General features: G+C 34.6%; 3 protein-coding genes across 3 annotated transcripts; 2 read left to right on the top strand and 1 right to left on the bottom strand.

Moving 5' to 3' along the window:
* Nucleotides 1-723: 723 nt before the first annotated feature.
* LOC122591163 (phosphoglycerate mutase-like protein 1) lies at nucleotides 724-4,191 on the bottom strand. Its single transcript, XM_043763384.1, has 10 exons — nucleotides 4,048-4,191; nucleotides 3,130-3,197; nucleotides 2,941-3,048; nucleotides 2,769-2,848; nucleotides 2,513-2,675; nucleotides 2,278-2,352; nucleotides 2,079-2,167; nucleotides 1,345-1,464; nucleotides 1,184-1,228; nucleotides 724-1,102 (listed from the first exon to the last, which is right to left on the bottom strand). The coding sequence occupies exons 2-10, from the start codon at nucleotides 3,187-3,189 to the stop codon at nucleotides 979-981; spliced, it is 864 nt and encodes a 287-aa protein (XP_043619319.1). The 5' UTR covers nucleotides 3,190-3,197; nucleotides 4,048-4,191; the 3' UTR covers nucleotides 724-978.
* A 5,880-nt stretch (nucleotides 4,192-10,071) lies between these two features.
* Nucleotides 10,072-13,166, top strand: LOC122591835 (replication protein A 70 kDa DNA-binding subunit-like). The gene is made up of 11 exons (XM_043764066.1): nucleotides 10,072-10,239; nucleotides 10,341-10,611; nucleotides 11,101-11,188; nucleotides 11,271-11,392; nucleotides 11,472-11,559; nucleotides 11,644-11,749; nucleotides 11,833-11,999; nucleotides 12,098-12,218; nucleotides 12,302-12,525; nucleotides 12,943-13,029; nucleotides 13,115-13,166. The coding sequence occupies exons 1-11, from the start codon at nucleotides 10,072-10,074 to the stop codon at nucleotides 13,164-13,166; spliced, it is 1,494 nt and encodes a 497-aa protein (XP_043620001.1).
* A 1,621-nt stretch (nucleotides 13,167-14,787) lies between these two features.
* On the top strand, nucleotides 14,788-18,971 carry LOC122591834. The gene is made up of 6 exons (XM_043764065.1): nucleotides 14,788-15,496; nucleotides 15,615-15,674; nucleotides 16,048-16,152; nucleotides 16,269-16,313; nucleotides 16,420-17,799; nucleotides 17,893-18,971. Exons 1-6 carry the CDS (start codon nucleotides 14,788-14,790, stop codon nucleotides 18,969-18,971), a joined length of 3,378 nt encoding a protein of 1,125 aa, XP_043620000.1.
* The last annotated feature ends 39 nt before the right edge of the window (nucleotides 18,972-19,010 follow it).

Genomic DNA, 19,010 nt, shown 5'->3' with positions numbered 1-19,010 from the left:
GGTATAAATCTTACATATTATTGCACATAATAAACGTCTGAAATACCCTATTAACTTTACATGCTACCATATATATAAACGTAATGTCTCCCGGGGCAACGCCCGGGTGACATATCTCGTTTATATCTAATTGTAAAAATAATACAACTAGCACAAAAGGAAAGTGAGTAAAACAGGTCCAAAGTCATGCAAAGTTTATTGTTGATGCAAAAACCTCCTAAATCATAAATCAATAAATAGCAATCGTTTTGACAACTGTATTATTTATACCTTTTTAAAACAATTTTGAACTGAAGTGTTTCAGGTCAACCCAGCCCAACCTGTGAACTTACCACATTTGACCAAACCTGTTGTGCACTTGTGCCCCTTTATCTAACCCACCGCTCCCATTTTGTTACCTCTAATTCAAATATATCTGACCATAGTACCATGATTTTTCAAACGACTTTCAGGGACTACGTGACGAGACTAAGAAGCCTGTATCATATTTCAACATTTTGAAGGCACGCTGAGATATAGAGCATGTCGTACACACTATGTTTTGTATCTAGACATTCCAGACTTGTTATTTGAGCCTTGCTACAAGTCTACAACTTTATTCTGACATTTATTAAGTTTTAAGTTTGTATTCCACAACTACCAATAATCCAAGCTATTAATCAGTTAGCAACATCAATATTACACTTACACCTATGTTCTACTCAACGTAGGTTGGGACATCACTCAAACACAATATTCTCATCTCTTTGGAGCTTTAAATAATATAAGTCGATCCAATGTAACACTGTTTGCATTTCATAGAAAATTTGCTATCTAGTTCACAGCATCATAGCAAGAAAGCATCATCAACGGTAGCATTACTATGATCAGCTCCTCAAATCATTTCCATTTCAAGATACACAATAAATGAATTGACCTTTAATAGCGGATCAAAGTGCTTATCTTTTACAGTGGTTTTGTACGGTAGAATGTCACTGATCAAGTGGACCCAGAAACCGGCTCATCATCTGCAATCTTTGCATCAACAGTCTCACTTGGGATATCTGGTCCAGGAGGAATCCTTCCTGGATAATCAGTTGTCGAAGAATCTGATCCTAACATGCTGGAAAAAAAAAGGATGTTCAAACCAGCGTCATGAGTTCTTAAATTTGATGCAGTGAGAAACGAAAACGGTGAAATGTACCTTTTGTCAACAATTACCATCGAGCGAAGCTCACAATTTGCGAAACTGCACAGAAATTTTGACCATTTCACATTACTTTACAAGCCAAATTGTGCTTCAAATTAAGATTTTAGGTTGAATAGAGTGAGGTTAAACTAAATAATGAACTCATCATGACTTACTGTTTACTAATTTCTTTCTTCACCAATGGGTGGCAGTCAGTGCCAAAAGTAGCCAGCGTATGAAACAAGAATCCACTGTGAGTTACAATAGCTATCTCCTTTTCTTTTCGTGTCCATAGCCTGCATCAACCGTTATATTCATCAAAGGAATAAAAGAAAAGGTGGCAAGAAGGCGGTATGCTGACGAATCAGAAGGGATAACTTTTGGTATCAGGTTGGGTTGGACTAAAAAACCTATTGTCCAAACAGTATTAAGATTTTTAATATCTGGCTACTGACATATATATGATTACACTAGCTATGTTGTTCATATTATAATCTATTTTTTTGATTAAAAAGTTCAATCTGTTGTGTCGTGACTCCTCCGATTGCGTTGCAACATTGGATGTAATTTGTCATATTATGCTTGGTTTTTCGGGTTATTTGGTAGTAATGAGATTAGATGAGGATTGTCTTATGCAATCTCAATTATTTCTTTTTTCTTTAATGGACTTTTTCATCAAGTATTGTAGCATGTAATCTGTCCATATCTATTTAAGTAGCCTACCGGTAATCCTCATTTACCCAAAAAAAAAGGACTCACGATGTTTTATGCAGTAAATATACCATTCGGAAAACATTCAATCTGTTTGGCTTACTTGACCATTGACCCGCTTCCTTCTAGGCTAATTTTCTTTTTATACCCATTTGACCAATTCAAAGTTGTTGAGATTAAGAGCCAGATATGAACTCACCAATTCAGGAACTTTTTCCCCCTAGATGCAAGCTCTTCTTTTGTCTCCCTTACATCAGCCTTCCATAACACATCCTCGTCACTTTCTATCTGTGACAACAAAATACAAATTAATTCAGTAAAAAACAAATACTGTTTTCATAAATTCCTGCTTTTGACAAACGGAAATAATAAGTAACTTCATTGGTTACACCACTTGCCAATGAAAAATCAATTGCAGGAAATAGGCATTGGTATTCACTGATGCTTCTTCTACGATCACAAGGATGAACACCCTGAAAACCAAACAAAAATGCTAATCACACGAATCCTTAAGCAGACATCTTGATGACCTAATCACTCATGTTAAGATCTCATATAAGGATTGCATTTAAAGATTATATATTTAAACTTTTAACTAGATAAATGAAACAAAGTTTTACATTTAACACATACCAAATGTTCTCGACACAATTCTACTGCAACAATAGGTGGGCAATTTAGGCTTGAAATTGCAGACCGACCACTGTTTCCAGCATTTGCTAGCATCAGTGGTAGTGAGTCTACTGTATCTGTATAGCCTTCCCCACCAAAGACTCCGACTGCCGTTTGCATAGTCCTAGATAGTAAAAGATTCAACAAGGTATTTATTTTCATTATACAAACAGGACGCTAAACAATAGAAAAATATCATCATGCAGTTGAGTATTACCTTAACAAAGGAGATGTAATAACAACATCAATCTTCTTGGCGAGCCCACATGCGTGCACATGTTTACGCAAACTTTCAACCTAATGCCGCAAATAAAATTACCCATAATTAAAAGAAAGCGAGCAACATGAATAGGCATAACATGAATAGTTGAATACAGGTAATATTTCACCTGCTGCCAACCTAACCGAGTAAGCTCTGCATCGAAATATTCATGGGACATGTAAGCTTTATAATCCTTATCTCCTATCACATTGTGAATTCCTTGTGCATGCCTAACCTGGATAATAAACAAAATTTATAAATGATCTTAAAAAGCACCACACTTTCATGATAACTGAAGTAAAATCTGGACACCAACCAGGTGAATAGTCTTGGATCGATGTGACGGATACAAACTTGAAGTCGAATCGACATCCATTGTTACAACTGCATCACATAGATATCTCAGATCACATGATGCTTCAAAAAAATGTCGAAAAATATGCACTTTGTGTTTTGCCAACGAAAAAGCACATCTTGAAGCACCGTCCAAATTTTTTGAAAAAAAAAATTTACGTCTCCTTTAACAGCCGCAAAATCATATTCACACATCGATAAAGACGCTACATTTCTAAATTTTGTTGTCAAACATTCACTTGGAAAATTCAGATGAAAAAGTTCTTGAGATTGCCTTATTTTGAGGTGTGTATAGTTCATTACGCTGTTTTTGTACACGATAAACACATTTTGAGTGTTCGGATAAAAAAAAAAAGGGAAATGTGTGCGTATTTTACACTAAAAATCTTAAATAAACACTGCTACACTTTAAGAATTAAGGGGGTTCAAGTTATAGAAATGTAATGTGTTTATTCAAAATGTTCATATTTAATCATGTACTTGGGTCATTGAACTAGTAAATGATTAAAAACAAACAAACATTTTGAATAAATTCAAAATATGCGATCACAAACACCAATTTTAAAATATTTGCAGAATTGCATAAATATACAAACTTTGTGTAGCAAATCAAAGTAAGACCATTTTACATTTAAATTCAAAACTGAAGCTTTACTATCATTTATCAACAAAAAAGGACAATCTTTAATGGGTTTATCTTCTGATATGTAAATTTGTAAGTATTGATATCAATTGTATGAAAAAAAGAAAAAAGCCCAAATCTTGAAATGAAAAAGCAAACAAAGAATCACTATAAATCATGATAAAGATCAAAACTTTATGATAAAATAACAACACAAAGTAAGAAATGTTAAGTGGGTAAAAGATTAGATTACGTTACCGATGGAAATGAATGATGGAGTTGATTCCTCAAGAATAGGAATTAAAGTACTCGTATTAATTTTTATTATAATTATATTATACGAGTATATTGTTTGATGATAATATACAAGTAGGAAAATAGAAGTAGAGAGATGATGGTGATGGGTCTCGACGTGCAAATTTGTGGTTCAAACCAATGTACTTGTCAATGCTCTCTCGACTTGTTGATTTTGAGACTCTCTTTCCCTTGACGGTTTTGTTGACCCTTCGAAGAGAAATAGATATCGTTCGGTTGGTGATCTTGACAAAATCTTTTAAACCCCGTTATCTGTATTTTAATCCATTGTTTATTTTGTGTAATGAAAGTTTGTTCATCTATATATATCTTACTTAGACAATTCTTATAGAAGCATTGTGCAAATTCAACCTGGTATAAATGCTCGATGAAGTGCGTAAATGACTCGTATATACACCACATTTAGCATCCATATCTAATTAGCAATTCAATAATGTCGTATATAAAAGGTATTCATCCATTATCTATATCTGTTTATTTTATAACTGATTATATGACTTTCAGGCTCAGTCAGGATACCCATAAATCATTAATCCGGTCAGGTCTAATGGGTGACACCGTTACAATTAGCTATGTCACTTTTAGTAATGATTTATACGAAACCTTCTACATGGAAAACTTATCAATGTTACTTTATTAGATTATTAAATTGAAATGACTTATTTGGTTTTGTTTGTTATAAATTTATCTTTTCTTTTTTTTTTTAATAATTATGAAATAAGGCACGCATAATAAAAATGTTAATGTTGTGTTGCATAGTATGGTTGTGTTATAATTTGGATGCGAATAATGACGTTATATTTTGTTAGTGAGGATGTTTCAGCCTCTAGGATGGTGTGTGACAGACAGTGCGAATCGAGTATCGCACACTAGGTAAGTCCTTAACTTAAATTAGGGAGACAATGAAATGTTACAATAATCGGGTCGGATCGGGTCATTATTGAGAAACATAGAACGTAAGGTATTGAATCTTTACAATTATTGTTAAAAACTAATTATATACGAGTCTATCGTTGTTAATAATAACTTGCATTTCGGTAATACAAACATAAGGTTAAAAGAATTTCATAATTTCCTCGCTCATTTATAATATCATCAAACATTTTAATTAAAATTTCTAAAAAATACAGTAATTGATTTTTTATGGGATAAAATGAATTTGATTTAAAATGCTTTAAAACAAAGGATAAAATGATCAACATCAACAAACTAATTAGAATTTAGTATCTAACCAATTTATTACTTACTTTTCTTTTTAGCAAAACCCTTCTAATAAAAATCCAAGTATTAACAAACTTTTTTATGTTATTTAACTTGTTACATGTTTGATGGTGGTGAAAAAATTAGCACATTCTTGACGCTTTATTCATTTGTACTTAATAGGTTGAATTAGTTTTCTTTAAGATAATAATTAATATGTATTTGATGTTATGTTTAATGCATCCTGTATTTTGTGTTAATTCGTATAGAAAATGATATGTAAATACGTGTTACTACATTAATATGTTGATTTAGTACTTATGCATGGTTTATTTAGCACTAATGTGATAGTAATCCATTTATTTATCAGTGAAAGTGGAACCGAAAGGGAGTAGAAGTGACATCAATATGGTATGTACCTATTTCTATGTAGTTTGTATTTAGATTTGTTCATGGGTCGACCATAAGGCCCGTTTTTGATGCACCTTTTGAAATCCAACCTCATAAGTATTATTCATCATTTATTACCAAATAGAATATAAAACAATCACAAAAAACCCTCCTTCACTCTGTCCGTGACTATCGACTCACCCTCTCAACCTCAATTAGACTGCAACTAAAGGTTCATCTTCTTCCTTTTATGTGTTTTTCATTAGCTATTATTTTGATTTATCATTATGCATCAGTTTGTTTCATCATATTCCGATTTTATGGTTTCTTTATCTTTCATGTTTTATTTGTGTGTTGCTGTTTTGCTTCCGGATGTTTTGCAGAAAGGAGCTCAGATTGCAATTCAGCTTTTATATGAGGTTACCCTATTTGTTTTAAAATCCAAAGTTTTTCTTCTTCTCGATTAACTTCTCCTTATTCAAATAGTAATTTGTTCTCGTTTTGAAAGCATCATTTATTTATGTACACCATGTGTTTGATGAATGGTCTAGGACTAGGCTAGAGTTTTGTGTTTGGTTATGGAAGCAAATATGTAGACAACATTGTTTATGTCTTACTCATATGTTTTTTTTTAAAAGGACGTGTGTTGTTGAGGGCCAGTGAGGAACACACTGATCTGATTGGGTTCATTCAACTAAATGTAAAACCGAAGGCATTTGTTGAGGTGACACACAGTCATGAGTCACAATACGACTTGCAGTAAGTTATTAATATATCTTTATTGTTATTGGTAAAATTTCATTTTGGTGGTGGGATATTGAACTCAACGTTGAGAAAAAGATTGTTTGATCTTTTGTTGTCGTTTTTATTTGCATGTCTGATTGAGACCAGATAGGCAAACCAAATGCATGCGTTGTTCAGGCAATAATCTTATATTTTAATTTTGCTTCTTTACCTTATATGCTCAGTCCTAAATTTTGGCCATTCTAAATTTCACGGAAAAAAAAAACAGATGTAGCCTTTCTGACACTCAGGAAATTGTATCGGTGTGCATTTGTAGTTCCGTTTCATGATCTGATGTGTTTACAATCTTGCAGGGTGAAACACTCGGGTGTAAGGTGGAAATTATCCATGTCCGGGCAAAGAATAGCTCATCTGCAGTGCCATCCAATCAGTTGTTGTTTCTCTCCCTTTTAGTTATTTTGGCGATTTGTGGTGCTAAGTTGACAACAATACCTGTGTTTATGTGAAACCTTTTATCCGACATCAAGGAAGCTTGTATTTGACAAGGACAAGACAAACCCGTATCTCATTAAGTTGTTATATTCTAATCGCATGGTTAATGTCGTTCTTCATCTATCTTACGTATTTTTTTTATTCTTTTGATCACATATGTATACATAATTAATATTAATACAAGTAATTATTTTTATTAGTCTGAAACTAATTACAGGGTTGCGATGCATTGATATTGTTGGATGGTGAGAATACATAGATAAAGTCACCAAACAACAAGGACTAGGAGCATATGTCGTTATTGACGCATAACGTATTGAAGAAAGTTGTTGCATTAAGGTGTCTAGGTATGGTGTGCAGGTATCATGAACATCGGAGCTATAGATGTCTTTTTCTATGTAAGATATTTGTAACTATATGTTGTTTATGTTGATCAAGAAATAATACCATTCCATCAACAGTCTAAGTTGTATGACTAATTAAGGAGCTAATTAATAGGTTGTATTGGCCCATTTATAAGTATAAGGCGAAGAACAAGTGCGACGTGGAAGAATTTTTTAAGATGGATCTAACATGCTCTCGAGTATGTCTTATATGTTGGTTGTGTGGTATTTTCATGTATTTGGAACCACTTTACAAGTGCAGAAACTAATCGAGTAAAACTTATTTTCATGTTAGTTGTGTTATATTAGGATTTATGGGTTGATTGGGTCAAGTTCCTTCAAGTTTTGAATTAAAAGTATTCTCCATTTATATTTTATATTTTTGTTTCTAAATTGAAATTTAATAGTTATGTTCGCGGACGTATAGCGTTTGATAAAGCAACAGTCAAGCCGTGCATCGCACAGGCCCTTCACTCTAGTCAATATAATATAAGTTGATGAAGGGATGATTTTCCCGTAAATTATGAATGATAATAAATAGTGTACAAAAAAATTTTGGAAAACCACAAATAAATAAGTAAATGAATATTGACTAGTGGTACTCATTTCCACTTTTGTCGTTTAGTCTTTTACTCATTCAAAGCTCCACCCACCTTCTCTCTCACTTAGTAATTAGATTTACGGCTATTTATTTCGGCCATATTATGCCATTTTCATCTTTTTATCTCCACTTTTTTTACCTCATAGCATCCTAAAATCTTCATTTGATCATCATCCAAATTTGTTGTTTGTTCACTTCTAGGTTAAGGTAGGTCCTAACAAAACTTTTACATAGGTCCTTCATAAACCTATCATATGAGCTCTACAAAATCTTTTAAAGTCAAGGTAGATCCTAAGACCCACCTTATTCTACACTGAATCCGCCTTTGGTTTTAGACCATGTGATAGTCTTAATTAAGATCTATGGTTTCATATTTTATTTTATTTTTACATACCCTTCTTCCATCATCATTTTTCATTAACTTTATGTTCTTGAGTTTAGATTATAAAGGAAAAGAAGTTAAGTGAAAGGAAAATAATAAAAAGTGGGTTCTTTACTGTTTTTTATATATAGAAAAGAAGTAGGTGGGTTGTCTTAATACATTTTACTCTTCATATCTTCTGCCCTAGATTGATTTGATTGCAAAGGAAAACATTTATACATTTAAGTAAATTACTAATATAGCCTTTCTCTCCTTATACAATCTTCTTCTTCTTCACAGCCTCACTCATCTGCTTTTTCTTTTCCTTCTATTTTAGGCGCCAATAAATTACCTTTTTCTCCTCCAAAATCACTCACCCGTAAATGAAATTTGAACTACTTCATAAATACATGCCAAATTATAAACGCGTCAGCAAATGAAATAGACAGATCTGTTTGCAGTTTTGGTTATGATGATAAAGATGACTTTTTTGAACTTTTGATAAGTATGGTGGTTGTTGGGTTTTCAAAGCAATTTTACCTTTAATTTTATGTTTTTGGGTTTTGTTTTACAAAGTTTGCATCTATCATTTGTTTTACATGTTAGCAAGATAAGTCAAAGGGAAATGATAATGGCACCACTAGTTTTGATTAACTTACCAAATGTACAAGTTTTACTGCACATAGTATAAGCAGTATTGCGTATATGTGGTAGATTTATCATTTGTTGTGGTACAAATATCACTTCCCTAATTCAAATGGATCCAAAGGATATAATTGTCAAATTGCTAATTTTGATTTTTTTTTCTATAGAATTCAAAAGCATAAAAAAGTTATATATTCATTTATTTGCTTTCCATTTATATAAAACTCAAAAACACAAAATATATACCATATTTCTTATCTTTGACCTTCATTTTTCTTTATTTCATTCCTCCCCTTTTTTTTATAAATAAACTTGAGAACTATAGTGTTACTTTTTTAACCAATCACTCCCTCTAGTCAAACAAAAGAATCTCATACTACATTATATCTTAACTTTTTCTCCATCTCCATCCTCATTCCCTTTTTTTTTTCCTTGCTCTAGAAAAAACTCTATCTCCTTTCTCTTCTCTTAACCCAAAAAAAAAAAAATATATACAAAATGTCTACAAAGATCTGATCACTAGTTATGTTTTTTTTATTTTTTTGTAATTTTTTAATTCAAAAATGTTAATCCAAGAAAACAAACTAATATTGGAATGCACTTTAGGTGATACTATTCTTTCCGATGTCTTTCAACATACTAAAATCAGTGGTAGTATCTTATATTATATATAAAAGTTGTAAGGTGGAATCAATGCTACAAACTTAAGGATTAATTGAGGATTAAAATGTTTAATGTTTTTATTGTGTAGTAATTTCATATATGTGTTAGTTTTGCTACTCGGTTTTACATTTTCACTGATTTGGGTAATAATAACTCTATATGTATTTCTTTTTTATTAAATACGGTTTGATAGCTTCCCTTATCTCCCCATATGATACACCTCCTCTTTCTCCCTAATCCTCCGTCTCCTTAATCATCCCTTTTTCAGTTACCTCATCTTATTGAAATTTTCTTTTTCCCTCATCAGTTATGTCGTTCTCTTTACCTTTTCAGATTTCGCAATTCATAAATTCATATGGCAGTTATAGAATTGTAATCTGTTTCCATCTCCTCATCGTTACCCTATATATAGGGGTAAAGTTTCTTAGAGCATCCAAATCTTTCGCAGCATATATACACTCCATATAAAGTTTTTCAATCCAAATTCAATGGGAAAGGCAACTGATGTTTCTGGCAGCAAATCTGATCCTATATTCATTGATGAACTTCATGAAGGAATCGAGGGGCTGCTTACTGTGTTGGTGTGTAGGAAATGGGATGTGCTTAGCATCAATAAGAAGTACATGAGTACAGACTACATAATGTCCGACAAGAAGGTAATTAAATATAAATTAGACCTTATTAAGATATGTTGTGAGCTTTGTGAAATAAGTAATTTTTTTTAATATGTTTGTTATCTGTTTGAATATGTTTTTAGGGAAACATTATTCATTGTTATGCAAAAAGCTTCATTGCACATCGCTTCCAGAAAATTCTTGAGGAAGGCTGTTTGTATTCAATCAAGGCATTTGCCGTTGTTCCCAATCCTGAAAAATACAGGGTTCTGAAGGACTCTGATTACATGATTGACTTGCAGGGGTCGACTGTTGTGCGAAAGGCAACCGATGAAATTGAAAAGTTTAATCGATACCCTTTCCAGCTGGTTCCTTTTGAAGAACTGACCCCTACCGATAACAAGCATTTTGTTGGTATGTGGTTATATATTTACGTTTATGATATCCCCTTTTCCCTTTAAGTTCTATGATGTTAGTCAGGTGTTATTCTGCGGAATGCATCGTAAGTTTCGAATTTAACAATCCGTTGTATCTGTATGAAAACTTGCAAGCAATTGTTTACAATTGGAAATAGTTATTTTACTAATGTTTTAAAAGTTTCCACATTAAGTGGCTACATATCATGGATAACCTTTCTTAGCCTATTTGAGCCTGATTTCATATAATTTATCGAAAAACTGTTGCATATATAGGATTAGAAAATTTGTTGCGCTTCTCGGATTGTCATGTCATCTCATGATGGTAAACGTACAACCCTAATAGGTTAAAGTAGGGATAACCCTTCTTAACCTATTTGACCCCGATTACATATTCCGTTACACAAAGACGAAAAATTGCTCATGAACACGTTTTCGGCTTCTATCTGTTATCTATATTTTAATGTAACTATATTTGTATGTGTAGATGTTATTGGTTATGTGACGATTGTTGGTTCCCCATCTAAGAAATCCACCGGTAAGAAGACAGTGGAGTTCAATCTGACTAACGAGCGGTATGTGCAATTATTGAACTATTTAATTTCTACCCACAATGTATGATTCTGATTTACAATCATACCTTGCTTTATGTCTCAGGGCTTATCAGCTAAGGGTTACACTTTGGGAGGACTATGGTGACGAGATGGTTAAAAGGAAGAGCAAAAATCCTGGTACTTATATCATCCTGTTGACAGGAATGATTGCAAAGGAGTATTTAGGTATTTGTAGTATAGTATTTGTTGTGGTTCCTTTCACTATAATATGATTGGTGACCATTAGTTGCTGGATATGTGTTAGGCAATCTCTGTCTCTCAAACTCATCTGCAACAATGCTGATTGATGATGCTGAAATTCCTGCAATCAAGACCTTTAAAGATGCAATAAGGTGCACAGCCTCATTATTTAATCTGCTTAGGCTAACCTTTTCTACCATTGTTACTACTTTTGATCTTCATCTACTTTTTTGAAGTGTTGTTGATGTTATTGATACGGGGCTGCCAGTGCTGCAAGTTCGTCCCACTCTTGACACCCTAAAGCAACTTTTGGAATGGGGCAGAGAGAAACGCAAACGCGAGGTTAATACTTGAGATGTTTTTAGATGTTTCCTGATATAGTTTCTGCTGATCATGTTTCTGATCATTAAATGCTTTTGCTACAGATTGCTGCGTTCCGAAACAAGGTCATGATTACCAATATCCGGACAAAGAATAGTTGGTTCAACTACACATGCACCCTGGGTAAATGCAGAAAGGGTGTCACCCCTAATCAAAAGGGATCATTCTGGTGTGAGTCATGCAGTACGGAGGTCAGCTACCTCCGTCCAAGGTAAACGTATTTTTAAACCTGTTTTACTCAGGAATATGGTGCTATAACAGAAGTTTATCCCAATAATGTTAATTGTGACCTGTGTCTAAACATAACAGGTATAGAATCCAGGCCGATGTTACCGATGGTACTGCTGATATCGTGGTAGTGCTATTTGATGAAACAGCCGAGAAGTTAGTAGGCTGCCCGACCAAATCCCTATTAGCTGATGCTGAACAGGTATGCACCTAAGAATACTATACTTATATTAAAGTTTATTTCCGGATGTAATTATAAGGTTTTTTTGGCTTCCCTCATTACAGGATGAATCTGGAGATAGCTATGTGATGCCACATGTGTTACAACAACTTATTGGGACTTCTCATGTATTTGAAATCAAAAGCCACACATATTATCAAGTTGCTGACTATGAGAGTTTTAACTGTTCTCAAATTGTTGCCGATTTGCCAGAATCAGAGGTAAAGAAGGAGGAAAAGAAACCAGATGAAAAGAAACCAGATTCATTTGCTAATCCGCTTGAAAAGAGGTAATAATCCTTTTGTCTTATGTACATGTATGCACACTCGCACACACAAAGAAGGTAGTATGCATCAACATTAATACTTCTCAGATGATTAAAATTAACCGTTAAGGTAAAGTTTGTTTGGCAACACCATATTAACTCTGATTAACGATAAAGGGCCGGTAGATGAAAAGGAAAATGATGAATCCTTGATACTAAAATACACAACATTAATACAAACTTTATAAACCTGTCACACCTTTGGTGTTTTTGAATACCATAAACATGATATGCACCAGCTGCTTTGCTTATTTAAAACCTTTCTACACACCTTACTGTACTTAAATATAACCTCCTACTTAAAATTTCCCATTGAAATACATCTTGGACAACATTTGCAAATGAATTTAATAAAAATCAATATGGTTTGTACCAAATCAGTGATGCTGAGGATGCAGCTCAGGTTCTGAATTCTAATAAAGGGTTTCCAGATAATGTCGAAAGTGATGTTTTCCGTGGGAAAAAAAGGTACTTTTTTTAAAGACTATGTACATAATTTTATTTGCCTTCTCGCTGTTCTATGTTTGCTCATGCACCAGAATAATTTTGAAAGGCAACTTGAAGAAGCCAACATTGTTGGATGTGGCAAGAAACCTGTGAAGTGAGAGGATGTCAGAGAGACTAAGATGAGATGTTGCTGCTTCTATCATTACTAAGTTGTCTTTTGAATAGTGAATTAGCTTTGTGTTTCGTATGTTTTGAACCTTTTAAGTATCTGTTTAGTTCTCGCAAGTTAGTGCATACTTTTGCAGACATTATGAAATATAGAAGAACCTTTAAACCGGTGAATTTAGGTTGTGGCTCAACCAACCGAAAACCAACAGATATATGTCTGACGTTCTAATGACATCAAGTGTATGCATAATACATTCTGAGAAAGAAAAATGGTTGAAAAGTTCCCTTTGTTATTTAGGTAGCTTCCGTGGATTACAAATATGATATAAAGTACTACCATCTCTCATTACCAGAACATTCGTTACTTATACAATCATGTACCACAACACAAACAGGAATATATAATAGCAACAATAGTTTGAAAATGAATTCTTCTTCTATAGTTTACCCTTATAAGACAAACGTTGAAATTATTAGATCGGTTTAGCTTTTAGCGTCAAGCAAGCACACCAAAACCAAGACATATATCTCTGTAAAGTTTTAACAAATTGTTGTTTGTGCACAGCACAATTAGACAATGCTAAGTAGTTGTAAAGGTTGGATTTATAGTTATTTATGTGTGGCCCATTTCTTCTATTCTTTACTACTCATACTTAATGTTCTGTTCTAGATGTCGTCCGTTTATCATGTTGTTCACCACTTATAGTTAGTATTCTGTTGAATGATTATTTTTGGCCCATTACCATCTGAATAAGTTCACATGTCTTCTGTTTATACCTTCCACAACTTTAATTGGATTAAGTGGTCCTTTTGATGATTACTACTCAATTGGTTGTCGTTTTGCATGGTTAAATTCCAACCAACAAACAAGATTTAAAGTGTTGATCTGGCATTGCTTTGGATGATATCAAAAGAATGATAAAGTTCCCACACACTTAATAAGAAGACACATACTCCAGGTAATGAATCTGATACTATCTGAACATCAACCCTGTATGTTGCAAGATGATCAGATCAATTGGGTTGGATAACATGCTAAATCGTTCGCTGTAAACCGCAACTGATATCAACCCTGTATGTTGTTCACCACTTATAGTCAGTATTCTGTTGAATGATTATTTTTGGCCCATTAACATATAAATAAGTTCACATGGCTTCTGTTTATACCTTCACCAGCTTTACTTGGATTAAGTGGTAATTTTGATGATTACTACTCAATTGGTAGTCGTTTTACATGGTTAAATTCGTACAAACAAACAAGATTACCCTATATGTTGCAAGATGATCACATCAATTGGGTTGGGTAACACCCTTAATCTTTTGCTTTAAACCTCATCTGACATTCATTAACTATGTTTTTTAAGTTAGTTATATTCACTAAATAAATCTGCTGCCAGATCATGTAATAAATTATAATAAAACCACTTTCTCCTCACAGTAAAGGCCATCAGTTCATATTCTTAACTGATATTATTAAATTCTAAATAAAGATTAATAATAAATGTTCCAACAGTTTGGTAATTTGAAAGGTGTTAGTCTATTTTTGTTTCTCTTTAAAAAGTTAATCCATACATTCATACTTCACAAACGATACACTCAGACTTTGTTGAGATGAAAAGTAGTAAGCAACCAAAAGGCTGCTATCTTAAACTCATAGCAAATAATAGTGGATACTTATTTGCAGATGGAAGTCATGCTATATGTACTCTACATGAGAAAGTCAGAAAGGTAGATGGTACAGAGACAATGATTTGCGGCATGAAACTGAAGCCAAACGACACATCATGGCCATTTATATTTGGAAGTAGTTGTGTAGGGATACAACACGATGGGGATGACCTCTTATGTGGAATGAAAGACCTGGAAAGTTATGGTGTTTGCTTACATTCATGTAACACTAGAATGCCAGACGGTAAAGTACAATCATTCTGCGGATTGAAGCTGCTATCGGACTTTAATTTATTAATAGCCATGAAACAAACGAATGCTGCTGTTACAGATACAGCCCTAAAAACCACCCCAGAAGAAAACCAGGGAAAACTGTTTCGTATGGAAGTCACGGCTGATAAGGTTACATATCCATTCATACACGAATGTAATGAAGTTATTATATTTTCACAGAAGATTAGTATCCACACCGGAAAAGAAATAACTTTATGTGGACTGAAACTAATACCAATAACTTCACCATATCCATGTAAAGAGGAGTCTCACTTAGTTGCTGTACAGGCCCAGAAGTTTAAGAGGCAAAACGGTGAAGACCAAATGTTTTGTGGGTTAATAGTAACTCCAGACAAACAAGCATCGCTGTTTGCAATAGGTGGGTATCACTCAAAATTAATGAACACAACCATATGTCAAAATGATATATTAAACAACGGTGTTAAAAAATACATCATATGTTAATTTACATCCCTTCTTTGAAAACTAATTTTTAGGTTGTTTCCACACAGGCATGGCCGGCTGGAAAAGGAAAACTGTGCAAAAGAGACCTACTGGTATGTCTGGAACCACAATCCCCTCAAATATATGTTTACGTATACAATATATTGAAAATTGTTATAATGGAATATTGCGATATACGGATGGGGCTTATCGGTTTAAATGATGAAATACTGGGAGGAATAAAAAAATTATAGCTTTATTTCCCTAATTTATTTGAATATTGATTTTTAGGTACATCGGACACAGAAACGGTAACGAAAAAGAAGAAGAATGTGATAAAGATATCTACTAATGCGAGGAACGAAAAAATAGCAGCGAACATATGCTAAGGTTAAACATATATGCATATTAGTTACTATCCAATTGTATACAACATTCTTTTAATGTATATTGATTAAAGCCCCTTTGTTAAACGTAAAATTGCAGACTCCACCATCTCACAAGGAACCACTGTTCAGGAACTACCACAGCGTGATCGGGAAAAAAGTGCCGCCGATTATGAAACCACTCCCGGTTCAATAACCGCAACAGGTAATGTTACTACTAACACAACTAAGTTCTTTAATAACATGTACAAAATACACACACATTTAAAAATATATTATATAAGTATTGTCATCATATTCCTGACGGCTATTGTAATTCAGGTCAGACAACCTACACGGTCACAAGACCGGCTTCCAACACATCAGGTTACTTTATATAAATTCAATATTTAATGGCTTTTTGACATATATAGATTAAAATAAGATACTCAACCCTAACACCCAACTAATTCAAGCAATGCATTTTTTTTAGGTGTGGATCCCCCTGCCCTTAATTTTGGCCCCCCATCGTATAATTGCCCAACATGTAATGCGGTTATGTGGTATGAAGAAAGAAGTAAAAGCACCCCTGTATCTGAACCAATTTCATTCTCATCGTGTTGCCAAAATGGGAAAATTTTGTTGGAACCCTTACGTAATACACCTGAACCTCTTAAAAGGTTGTTGGATTATGATCAGGCCGGTACATCAACCTTCCGTGACAACATTAGAACTTACAACAGTATGTTTTGCTTCACATCTTTCGGGGCTCAAATTGATAATTCCATCAACCAGGGAAGAGGTGTCTATACCTTTAGAATAAGCGGCCAAAACTATCATCGAATCGGTTCGTTGCTTCCTTCAGATGGGGCTGAACCCAGATATGCACAGCTTTACTTCTTTGACACCCAAAATGAAATAAAACATCGAATTTCGGCAATAGTAGGGAAGGGCAAAACTAACAGTAAAATTGATGAAGCTATCGTCGGAAGCCTCATGGATATGCTTAATGAACATAATTGTGTAGCCAAGGCATTTCGTATGGCACGCGATTGGTGTTTAGCAAATGAAGATCATCCATGCGAATTACGTTTGCTTGCACAGAGATCCACTTTACGACAATATAGCACCCCAAATGTTTCTGAAATTGCTGCCTTGGTAACTAACGATTTTGGGGTGAGTTCTGAGCCTCGAGATATTGTAGTCAGCACCACTAACGGGTTCCTACAAAGAATCTCAGAATTGCATCCACTATACATGGCCTTACAATATCCGTTGCTTTTTCCTTATGGTGAATCTGGATATCATGAAGCAATCCCATATTTCTCAAACACTGGTAGGAGGAAAACAAAGAGGACATGCTTGACAATGCGAGAGTTCTATTGTTACAGAATTCATTATCGACCTAATGAAGGAACAACTTTGTTAAGAGGCGGCCGTCTCTATCAACAATACTTGGTGGATTCTTATACTGCAGCTGAAGAACAACGACTCCGATATGTCAGGACTCATCAGACTGAACTTAGGGTAGAACTATATGACAGTGTGTGTGACGCAGTCACACGCGGTGACACAAACGAAAAGGCACTTGGTCAACGAATAGTTTTACCCGCGAGTTTCACAGGAAGCCCCAGGTATATGGTGCAAAATTATCAGGACGCCATGGCCCTATGCAGGAAATTTGGAAACCCGGATCTGTTCATAACCTTTACCGCAAATCCCAAATGGCCCGAAGTTGGCCATATGTTATCATTCATTCCGGGACAGAAGTCTCATGATCGTGCAGAAGATATGGCTCGTGTGTTTAAAATGAAACTCGACGACATGATGTATGATATCATGAAGAACAATGTTTTTGGGCAGGCCTTGGCAGGTAGTCAACGTCAAACTGTTACGTTTCTTTAATGTAGGAACCTTCTGTAAATTACAGTCATAACCTAACTCCGCCCCTTTAACATTTATGCAGGTGTGCACACAATCGAGTTCCAGAAGCGTGGACTCCCACATGCTCATATTCTAATATGGCTAGACGAAAAGGCAAAATGCAAAACCCCGGCTGATATAGATGACATAATTTCTGCGGAGATCCCTTTGGAATCTATTGATCCAAGAGGATATAAGGCTGTGACTGATTACATGCTACACGGACCGTGCGGCCCGGACGCTAAAGATGCGTCATGTATGAACATGGGGAAGTGCATGAAACATTTCCCAAAACCATTTTATCAGGAAACAACAATCGATGAAGATGGCTATGCTGTTTATCGTAGAAGGAAGACGAACAATATTGTCGTAAAATACAAAATCCCCCTTGATAACCGATTTGTAGTCCCATACAATAGATACTTGCTCCTCAAATATGATGCACACATAAATGTCGAGTGGTGCAACAGATCTAAGGCAATAAAATACTTATTCAAGTATTTAAACAAAGGTCCCGATAGAGCGACAATTGTTTTTCATGATAATCTGAAGGAAGATGGCAAAACACAGTCCACAATTATTACCAAGGTTGATGAAGTCAAGAATTACCTCGATTGCCGTTATTTATCACCATGTGAGGCAGTGTGGCATTTGTTTGCACTTGACATACACTACTGTAAACCATCAGTGGTAAAACTAACCTACCACCTTCCTGAAAAACACACCCTCACACTACACGACTCGGAAAGCCTACCTGCTTTACTTAGGAGGCCAGGAATCAAGGATACAATGTTCACCAAATGGTTTGAGCTGAACAGGAGAGAGAAGCACGCCAGACAATACAAATATTCGGAAATCCCATCCGAATATGTATGGGTTAGTAAAGATAAATATTGGGAAAAAAGGAGGAGGAGAAAGAACACCGTTGGACGGATTGTGTACTGCCATTCTGCCGCAGGGCCCAGGTACTATTTGAGGATGTTGCTAAACGTGGTCAAAGGACCACAGAGTTATAAAAACCTGAAGACAGTCAATGGGAGGGTGTGTGAATCATTTAAGGAAGCATGCTATGCATATGGATTGCTAAATGATGATCGCGAGTGGAGTGAAGCAATTACATAAGCCAAATCATGGGCGACTGGGCCACAACTTCGCCAGCTT

This window comes from Erigeron canadensis, chromosome 3 (genome assembly GCF_010389155.1).
Source record: "Erigeron canadensis isolate Cc75 chromosome 3, C_canadensis_v1, whole genome shotgun sequence".
Lineage (NCBI taxonomy): Eukaryota > Viridiplantae > Streptophyta > Magnoliopsida > Asterales > Asteraceae > Erigeron > Erigeron canadensis.
The sequence above is the reverse complement of the archived record's forward strand: the minus strand, read 5'-3'. Positions and strand labels throughout refer to the sequence as shown.

Bases quoted from the DNA above. Each gene is read 5' to 3' on its own strand.
- LOC122591834 (XM_043764065.1), top strand. From the start codon at position 14,788: ATGAAAAGTAGTAAGCAACCAAAAGGCTGCTATCTTAAACTCATAGCA. The intron at 16,153-16,268 runs GTAATGTTACTA...ATTGTAATTCAG, and splicing joins CGGTTCAATAACCGCAACAG to GTCAGACAACCTACACGGTC. The intron at 16,314-16,419 runs GTTACTTTATAT...CATTTTTTTTAG, and splicing joins ACCGGCTTCCAACACATCAG to GTGTGGATCCCCCTGCCCTT.
- LOC122591163 (XM_043763384.1), bottom strand. From the start codon at position 3,189: ATGGATGTCGATTCGACTTCAAGTTTGTATCCGTCACATCGATCCAAG. The intron at 2,676-2,768 runs GTAATACTCAAC...TTTACTATCTAG, and splicing joins ATTACATCTCCTTTGTTAAG to GACTATGCAAACGGCAGTCG. The intron at 1,465-2,078 runs GTGAGTTCATAT...CGGTTGATGCAG, and splicing joins GGGAAAAAGTTCCTGAATTG to GCTATGGACACGAAAAGAAA.
- LOC122591835 (XM_043764066.1), top strand. From the start codon at position 10,072: ATGGGAAAGGCAACTGATGTTTCTGGCAGCAAATCTGATCCTATATTC. The intron at 10,612-11,100 runs GTATGTGGTTAT...TTGTATGTGTAG, and splicing joins CGATAACAAGCATTTTGTTG to ATGTTATTGGTTATGTGACG. The intron at 12,000-12,097 runs GTAAACGTATTT...TAAACATAACAG, and splicing joins GTCAGCTACCTCCGTCCAAG to GTATAGAATCCAGGCCGATG.